At 48.5% G+C, this 9899-nt stretch overlaps 1 protein-coding gene across 4 annotated transcripts; it reads left to right on the top strand.

Annotated features, from left to right (window-relative positions):
- Positions 1 to 373: 373 nt before the first annotated feature.
- Positions 374 to 8649, top strand: LOC136326500 (olfactory receptor 10AC1-like). Of its 4 annotated transcripts, none has more exons than XM_066262518.1 (3): positions 374 to 532; positions 6294 to 6368; positions 7294 to 8649. In XM_066262518.1, exon 3 carries the CDS (start codon positions 7315 to 7317, stop codon positions 8284 to 8286), a length of 972 nt encoding a protein of 323 aa, XP_066118615.1. In that variant the 5' UTR covers positions 374 to 532; positions 6294 to 6368; positions 7294 to 7314; the 3' UTR covers positions 8287 to 8649. The 4 variants fall into 4 exon arrangements, with proteins under 4 accessions (XP_066118615.1, XP_066118612.1, XP_066118611.1 ...); XM_066262515.1 differs by having other exon boundaries at positions 6282 to 6368; XM_066262514.1 differs by having other exon boundaries at positions 6195 to 6368.
- Positions 8650 to 9899: the final 1250 nt, after the last annotated feature.

The raw sequence follows: 9899 nt of genomic DNA, 5'->3' as shown, positions 1-9899 counted from the left end.
TTGTTATGATGAGACTGGAGCAAGGAGCCCTCTAGGGAAAGAGCGCCGTACCAGTGGGACAGACGGCATTCTGGACAGATGGGCCACGAGAGACAAGAAGAGTTGCTTCTCTTTGGACAGTCGGAGAGTCACTGTGTGCATGCCAAGCCCTGTGCATGCCAAGCCGCACCCGAGGAGGGGTTTCATGGTGAGCACACTAATTACTGATGCCCTTGCTCCTGCCCGCCCTTCCTCTGAAAGGGACTAGCACCCTCCTCTCCTCTCTCCCGCCTCTCCAGGGAGATACAGCAAGCTAGGATTAGAGTGCCAAGCAGACACGGCCAAGCAGGCACTGCTGCGGACATCCCCTCTGCGTGATCTCCCTTCCCCCAGCCCTTCTGTCTCCCACTCTTCTCACTCCAAGCCCTCCGTCTCCTCCACAGCTGCCCAAGGCAACTCCACTGTCTGCTGGTTTTCACTTTGCCTGTGGTGTTTCTAACCGCCAGTCACCATGATCTGAGCATCCTCTCTGCCCACTTCCAGGTCGTCCCAGGTAAGGAGAAGCCTGGCCCTTACAGGGTACAGGGCAGAGAAGAGAAGGAAATACTGGAATGGGGCATGCAAATAAGGAAATCAAAACACTCCCCAATTACGATTGCCCAAAAGAGGCATCTGCCTGTGAGGGAAGCATTTCTGCCCATGCCACCGCCCTCCTGCGGTCAGACCCATTGTCCCACATCAGTAACTCACGGGGCATATAGTGCTCAAGGTGCCCCAACTGATGGAACCCTTTAATCTAGGGTGCACTGAGGTGGGGTGTGGTGTGAGGGAGGTGAGGCAGCTACGGGTGCCAGAACTTGTAGGTTCTGTATATAGCTCACAAAAATTAGGGGATATTTTATCGCTGAATATTTCTATTCAATATCTTTGCCCAATGCATCTCTTCTGCCTGAGCTTTTCCAACCAAAAAATGGGAGAGCCCTATCTTCTCCTCAGCTGAACAGAGGTCCTCGCGGTGAAAGGTGTTCAATTACATGTTTCTATAGAATAGTGTGTAAGAATAGAATTGAGGAAAATATTATCTCTTCAATTTTTAGCAGCAGAATAGAGGATCTTCATTAAGATGACACCCATGACTAGTACTTAGTTCCACGAGACACAGCAATCCGACCACATAAAAACTTCCTGTCGTTGGATGGTCAGGGCTCCGTTTATCCTTGCTTCCTGTTCAAAGCACTAAATCCTCAGGCCCCACCCCACCCCAACCACAGTGACCCACCCGTCCTTGAAGATGACCTAGGTCACCATCGGAGCCCAACCCTGCGTAGCCAAATCCCGGGCATTCAATCTCATTCCATCTGGTCACGTGTTCCTTTTTCTCAGCAACCACCAGAGTCTATTTGGGTAACTCAGGGGTGGACAACAGGATGGGGATGAGAGGATCCCATTGGAAGGAGCTCCCTACTGAAGTTAAAACTATGCACACAGGTAAAGGGTTTTTGGAGGAGCTTGTGGCTTTCTGAGACAGTGTTCCAAAGATAAAAGTCATGGTCTTTTCTGCCTAGGATAGCAATATATTTTTTTCACCAGTGTTTTGTTTTCCCAGTTTAATGCATCATAAAAATACCCTGGCAGAACTGAGATAGCCTGACTGCCTCACCCAAGTGGTTGTCTTGCCCCATTCCTTAGTTCCAGCAGCTAGTCGGTGGCCAGCAAGACACAGGAAGGCATCTTTGAGTAGAAGGGTCACCTGGGTCTCTGAGGGAGCCCTCCCACTGCTCTGTGGCACCAGATGCAGTTTAGAAATTGAAAGTATTTTGAACCTACTAAAACTGATGTCATAAAAAATGATAATTGAGCTTAAAAATAAATTTAGAGAATTAGTGTCTCTATAGAGCAAAGATGCTAATGTTTTTTCAGGTAGATAAAGTGAATGACCCTCAGGACTAGAATATGCTACAAAATGTCACAGTACCATGATCATGCATTTAGGCGTGATAAAGATGACCTTCACTGTCCCAGAACTGGGACAGTCTCTTGGCCAATTTTGATGTTGAACAGTAAAGAGCTCATCTTTGAAGAGTATCCTTGTTCTAGCGGAAGCCTGGGTCAGAGATATCAGTTTAAATGGATGCTGCTTTGTTCAAGCTGAGAATGTCTTTAAAAGCATCAAAGGCAGAGAACAAGCTCTAGAATCAGCAGGACTCCTAGATGTGTACATTTCAAAGCTCCTCTCTGGATGAAAAGAGGGCAGGAAGCCTGAAATGATCCTTCACTCAAAGCCCTAATCCCACAATTAATCTTAGAGAAGAGAATTAACAGTGGCCACTATTGTATTTAGGGGGTCTCTAAACCCAAGTGCACACGTTGGTGTGATTCTGAATTGCCAGGGCACTTGAAGAATAAATGCTGGTTAAAATGCAAAGCCCAAGGTAAGGTACTGACCCAGGGCTGGAGAACTAAAAGAATGCCCATGTCACCATCACTTGAAGAGCTCCTGAGGACACAGAGAAAGTGCCAGGGGCACCTCATTTTTATAACATGTAGGATCGCTTAATGCTTCAGAAAACACCATAAATGGGGCCAAGCAAGAATTCCGTGTAAGGAAAATATCCCCTGTAAAATTTATGTAAATGCTTTTAGGGGACAGAGATGTTAATGAGAAATAACAAAGGATTTCTGGTATTTAGACTTTCAAAAGCCTCTGACAAGCTCCCATACCAAATTAAGTCATCAAGAACTCTGTAGGCTGTTTTCAAGACAGGAAAAAGGCACATATCCCAGGGTCAAGGCTGAAATTGTAAATGGTTGGAAGAGGAGTCACAATACAACCTATATATCTAGAGATTCTATTCAGCTCCTTTGAGTAAAGAAATTATCAAACTAATGAGAAAGAAAAAAATATGTAAGTTTGCATGACAGAGCAAGAAAATGGTAAATAAGTCTTAAACCAATTACATAATAATGCCAATATATGTATATTAGTTAAGTTTTGAGTTATGTCATAAAGCAAGGAAAAGCTGATGGAAAAAGAATCAGTATAGTAATTATACTGGTCAGCTGTATGTCAACGGAGCCCAAAGGCTGCCATGGTACAGAAGAAGGAACCCAAAGAGTCTGCAGGCTTGGCTACAAACAAATGAAGATTTATTCAAGGGTCTTGGAGTTTTCAAACTGGGGACACAGATAGCCCAAACCCCCAAACTGTTCAGAAGCAGGAAAAGTTGAGTTCTTATAGTACAAAGTGCATTCTTGAACATAATCAGCCCTGCAGTCTTAGCCCCAGGGGTGGTCCTAAATGGTCATCAGTTAGATGTCAGGTGGTCAAGATGACAAATGCTGAAGGATGGATGTCAGTGGTCTGGCCATGGCCAGTGGTCTGGAGTGGCCTGACCTGCCCACCTCTCTCAAATTTCCCCTTTCATCACCTCTCTTTACAAGTACTTCCATTGACTATTATGATGACCAATTTACAAAAAAACAAAAAACAAAAAAAAATATCATTGTTACAGGTCATTTTAATTATGCTGCACCATGAAAATGCAACCCCAGAGCGGCAGCCCCAGCCCAGCAAGGCTTCCAGCCATGTCCGACGTGCTGGGCCACCCGCCAGCGTCCTCCGTGGGTGCTCCATCAGCCTCCCACAATTAGAAAGATGGAGCTGCTGGGACAATAGCAGCCGCAGCGGAGAATGTCAAAGCCAAGGAGAAGTTATTTTTAGATTTGCTATCTTAGATTATCTGTATTACTGCTCACATCCAGACAGCCTCAAGAGAAATACCAGCAAAAGGAAATCTGAGGACAGCAAGGCCCAGGAGATGGCAGCTGATGTCTAGGCAGGGGACGTAGGAGATGTGGGCAGAGGGGCAGGGTGTGTCTAGCGTGGGAAGAATTTCTAGGAGAGGTGTAGGGAAGGAAGACTATCTGTAATGGGTAGGACCATGGACTATCAAGGGCTTAGGTGTAAAACCTGCTTTAGCACAAGCTCATGACATTTAATTCTTTTAGGCCTCAATTTCCTCCTCTGTAAGATGAGTGTGAGCGCCAGCCTTCCTCATCCGGTAGTCGCTAGGATTAAGTGAATTCAGTGTGGGAAGTCCTCGTGAGCATTTGTCTGCCACTCTCTTAAGCGTTTTTATTGTTGTTGATGCTGTGAATCACCAGGAAGAATGAGACTCCCTGCCCTGTGCCCCTGGGGGCAGGCAGGGGGCTCCAGCAGGCCTTGTAGTCATGTCTTTTCCCTCCGTAGCTTCTCCAACTTGGGTGGAGCTGGGTTTTGAACAGACTAAATCATTGACGTTCTGAAAGTGCCTGTTCCCCTTCATTCTCACAGAGAAAAGACGGTTGTAACATACATTTCTTGAGTTTGTGGCAAATCCTTCTAAAAAAACTCTAAGCCAAGCAGAAACACTCCTCAGTCTCCCTGTGGTCCATCTGGTGCGCTTCACGCGGCCTTGCTTGTGGAAAATGTGATATATGTTCAGTGTACAATTATGGGTGCCTTCACCTGGCCTGTCTTGTCATCTCCATTTCTGTGCGTTATGAACATAAAGGCGCAAGAACTGGATCATTTCTGCCCCTCTGCTTCCCGCCCCCTGCTTCTCTAAGGAGGAAGAGGTGGAGAGGGGGCGAACTATATCAGAGCAGAGAGAGCTGCCGTGGCTCCCCGACCCCCAGGACAGCTGGGCTTCTCCTGTTCACACCTGCAGCTACCACACCTGGCAAGGAAGAGGCACTCAACAAAAAGAGGTTTGTTAAATTTGCTCTACCGACTAAATATTGGCCAACGTAAGTCAGGGCTCTAAAACACAAGGGAAATGATTCTGCCTCCCTTAGGCCCACCCAAAACTCCACCCTACTCTTCCTCCATAAGACCACAAACATCTGGTTAAGGACACTCCCTCAGATGACAAGAAAAAGCACAGGGTGACACTGATACATATAAACCTTCCAAATTCCCTTCTCCAAAAGGTGCATTAGCTAGCAAACCCCAAGCTCTTTGCATTTCTTCCGGCTCTTTGATCCGACCGTGCCCTTGACCGAGCTCTACTGCACTCTATGGTATAACAGCTATGCACAAACAACTCCACTTCCAACAGTGATTATAAACCAGGACTCAAAGTCACCGAGAGGAAATAAGAGTTGAGCTAACAATTAAAGTTAATAAAAATAGAGAAATCAGCTATCATTAATAATGTTGGTCAAATAAGTTTTAAAATATGACATATGTTTGCTCACTTTGGCTGTGGGAGACAGGCTGTAAGCTGGCAGTCATTATAGCCTAAGGCTTAGTTTTAAAACTGAGCTTGCTCCCACACCCTTGACTGTTGCATGATGTGGGGTGGTGCACTCTTATGAGGAATCCCATTTATGCCTCAGATAAGTGACTTTGTATCAAGACTTCCTTATCTGTATATTGGATTAAAGGTTTTGATTTCTATACATAAAATGAGGACAGACTGGGGGTTTGTTCTCTGGGTTTCTGCTATCACCATTGCAGGGGCCTCCCTGATCCCTTGTCCTCCATGGGAAAAGCAAGTTTCTGCTTTTTGCTTGGCTTTTCCTGTGGCTTCCTGTCTTGGTGAGACACCAGTAAACAGAACGGCCCACCATCCTCTGACTCCACCATTTCTTTATGGTCTTCCTGAATTCAATGAGAACCTGCATGTGAATGGCCACGATGGCAGCCCCTGGCCATACAAATAACTATCAGAAAAATCAAACCCCTCCTCTGGTGTGCACCGCCTTGAATTTCTTACCACCTCATGTTTCCCCACGCCAGAGGTTTATAGCAAGCACAGCAGACCCATAGGCTACCGATGTTTTTCAAATGCAGCCTGCAAATGAGTCACGGATGCTGCTTAGAAATAAACTGTGTTTCAAATTTGGAATACAATACACTGCTCACTTAGAAGGGAGAGTTAGAAGAGATACACCACTTCGAATAAAAATGTTATGGAAGCACTGTTCCTGATGCACCCAATGAACCCCCTCCCCCACCAACAGCCCCTGCTCCCTGTCTGCCTCAGCGCCTGGCAGACCTGGGTCTCTCTTTAAGACTAAATCAATATGGATGGACTGACCCCAGGGACGTCTTTTATGGCCTCACTTGGGGTCGTGAGAAGTTCTGGGTCCAGCCTCAGGAATGCAGATTCTGTTCGTAGTTTTCTATGAGCAGTTGCACCTTTCATTGCCACCTCCATCTCCTCCCCCAGCTTCATTTTCTCTTTAAAATGAGGAAGTTGTAGATGATCTCTATGGTATTCTGCTCTCTGCTTCTGTGATTCTGTGACAATCCACAGCTGGCAACTCAGCAGTGACAGTGACCGACAGGGAGGAGGAAGCAAGCAAAGACTAACTGAGGACACATTTCCTGCCGCAGGACTCAGGTGAGGGTGACATAATCCTGTGGCTACATGGGGCCCCTTGGAATGGTAACTGCAGTTAGAAGGCCGGCAGTTCTGTGTACCAGGAGGCCACGAGCGACACATTGTAAGAAAAGGGCCCAGACCCAAGGTATGCTCGGAGAGAGCATGTTGAGAAAGGAGCTGTGAGAATTCTAGTCCAGGGATCAGGAAAACACGCACCAAGTCTTTGTGTGTGTGTGTGTGTAATTTAGTTTATTTTTTTATTTAGAAATTTAATTTAATGGGTGACATTGGTCCATAGAAACACATAGGTTCATAGGTTTCAGCCCTGTATCAAGTTTCTTTGTTTTTTGTTTTGTTTTGTTTTGGGGTTTTGTTTTTTTTTTGGTGTTTTTTTTTTTTTTACAGAGACAGAGAGTGAGTGAGAGAGAAGGATAGACAGGGACAGACAGACAGGAATGGAGAGAAATGAGAAGCATCAATTATCAGTTTTTCATTGCGCGTTGCAACACCTTAGTTGTTCATTGATTGCTTTCTCGTATGTGCCTTGACCGCAGGCCTTCAGCAGATTGAGTAACCCCTTGTTGGACCCAGCGACCTTGGGTTCAAGCTGGTAGGCTTTTTGCTCAAACCAGATAAGCCCGCGCTCAAGCTGGCGACCTCGAGGTCTCCAACCTGGGTCCTCTGCATCGCAGTCCGATGCTCTATCCACTGCGCCATGGCCTGGTCAGGCTGTGTATCAAGTTTCTTAACAAGACATCCATCATGGGTGGGTGGGTGGGGTGGGGCGGAGGAGGGTGCTAGAAATGGACTGTGAACCCTCCACCCCTCTTTGAATCCACTAGTCCCTCCCACCCTCTGACTTCCGCTGGCCCTTTCCCATCAGGCCAGAGAGGCGGCACCCCAGGAGCTCGCCTCCCCCACCCGCTGCATGTCTCTCCCACAGGTGCCTCTGGGCAGTCTACACATGGACAGCCCCAACAACGCCACCTTGCCCTACGGCTTTCTCCTTCAGGGCTTCTCCGAGTTCCCGCACCTGAGGCCCGCGCTCTTCCTGCTGCTGCTGCTAGTGCACCTGGCCACTCTGAGCGGGAACCTGCTCATCCTGGTGGCCGTGGTGGCCGTGCCCAGCCGGCCGCCTATGCTGCTCTTCCTATGCCAGCTGTCAGCCATCGAGGTCTGCTACACGCTGGTCGTGGTGCCCCGCTCCTTGGCCGACCTGGCCGCACCGGGCCTAGACAGGGGCAGCCCCATCTCCTTTCTGGGCTGTGCTGTTCAGATGCAGATGTTCGTGGCGCTGGGCGGGGCTGAGTGCTTCCTGCTAGCTGCCATGGCCTATGACCGCTACGTGGCCATCTGCCACCCACTGCGCTATGCAGCCGTGGTGACCCCCGGGCTGTGTGCGCAACTGGCCGTGGCCTGCTGCCTCGGGGGACTGACAGTGTCTGTGGGGCTCACAGCGGCGGTCTTCCACCTGCCTTTCTGTGGCTCCCGCCTGCTGGTGCATTTCTTCTGCGACGTCACAGCGCTGTTGGACGTGGCCTGCACGCAGAGCTACGCCGACGAGCTGCCGGTGCTGGGTGTCTGCCTGGTGCTGCTGCTGCTGCCCTCGGTGCTCATCCTGGCCTCCTACAGCGCCATCGCCACCGCCCTGGGCCGCCTGCATGCCCCCGAGGGGCGGCGCAAGGCCGCCTCCACCTGCGCCTCGCACCTGGCCGTCACTTTCCTGCACTATGGCTGTGCCACCTTCATGTACGTGCGGCCCAAGGCCAGCCACTACCCACAGCGGGACCGCACGCTGGCGCTGGTCTACACCAACGTCACCCCGCTGCTCTACCCGCTCATCTACAGCTTGCGCAACCGCGAGATCACCGCCACCATCCGCAGGGTGCTGGGGCGGTGGCCGAGCCGACCGCTGGGGCAGTCAGAATCCGTCTGAACCGGACAGCAAGCAGAGGCCCAGCGGAGTGGGCCGCTCTGCTCCTCGAGTTTCATCTATCAGGAGTGTCGGCATCAGGAATGCCACCAGAGGGGACTCAAGGACCAGATTCAGGAAAGAACCTAGAAACGAGTCCACAGGAGTCGAGCTTCTCAGCAGCTGCCCCGTTCTCCACCCCTCCGCAGAGAAGGAGCCAAAGACAGTGTGGTCTGGACCGGAGCTCTACCTCCGGGGCTTCCACAAGCACCTGGTGAGTGCTTCCCTGGCCTGGGGGCTGCAGGGTGGTGGCGTTGCAACCATGCAGGAGGGCCAGCGCATGGCACGTGGCGGAGCTTGCCGACAGGGCCAAATATGTACTGGATATTCAAAATGTTCCTGTCAGCACTGCGCAAATCAGCAAAAAGTTACAAGTTGCTTAAACACCAACATGTGACTGAATAAATGAATTATGGTTTATCCCTATAATAGAATCCTATGCAGCTGCCAAAAAAAAAAAAAAAAAAAAAGAGGAGGAGGGGAGGAGGGGGGAAGAGGAGAAGTTTGATCTGAGACAGACATGACCCATCTCTCACATGTTGTTAAGTGAAAAAGCAAGGCGCATGATAGCATGCATTAAGGAGTCACCCCTGATTCCGGCCTTGTCACATGGTACTTCCACTCCTGGAAGGCTCCTCCCTCAGACCTTCACAGGCTGGCTCTCTGTCATTCAGACGCTGTTGCAGCTCAAATCCTGACTTGTCATAGAACAGAGGCCTGCCCTGGTCACCCTATAGAATACCACCTCTCTGCCCTCTCTCCCATTAACAGGCTTTAATTTGCAAGCACCTCTCCTTGTTGCAAATTATCTGACACTTTTTAATGTTGTAATTGCCTGTTCCTCCCAACAGAATATACACACTGTGAAATCTGTCTGCTTCATTCCCTGTTCCTGAACAGTGTCCGCTCTATAGTAGCTGCTCCACGCTAACACCATTTATATAGAAAAACACATTGAATAGAATGCGTGTGCATGGTGTGTATGCTCATATATGTCCTAAATGCTTTACACAAACATACACATACACGTAACCAAGTTAAGAGTCTGAGGACGTGAAGGACAGAGGTAGACAGACCTCAACTTTTCATTGAATACTTTCGTTATACACATACATGCAATCATTATTCAAGAAATACAAAATAAAATAAGAGCTAAGCAGAGGGAGAGGAATACACAGAAGAGGCGTTTTTTCTTCTTTTTTTAAGAGCAATCAGAAAAATAAGAGAAAAGCCAAGATGGTGTGGCATCACAGATGTCAAGGAAAGAACAGGGTGATCAACAGCCAAACTGTTGTATGGGAATAGTGAGAAACAAACGTCTTGCCACACAATCAATCAGCTGGCCAAATTAAGAAACTAGGAGTCTTTAATTTGCTGGCTACGCGGACCGCATGGAAACCTAAGTCGTTCAAATCAATACAGCCCTGAACACAGTTTGGGGTTATGTTTTATAGGGAGAATTATATACTGGTTGAGGAATGGGGAAGGGAGAAAGTGTAACAGTAAAACAAAGCAGTAAAACAAGCTTTCTTACAATGTTTCAGCAGTGGTCGGCAAACTCATTAGTCAACAGAGCC

This window comes from Saccopteryx bilineata, chromosome 2 (genome assembly GCF_036850765.1).
Source record: "Saccopteryx bilineata isolate mSacBil1 chromosome 2, mSacBil1_pri_phased_curated, whole genome shotgun sequence".
NCBI lineage: Eukaryota > Metazoa > Chordata > Mammalia > Chiroptera > Emballonuridae > Saccopteryx > Saccopteryx bilineata.
This window is presented reverse-complemented; position numbering and strand designations above follow the sequence as displayed.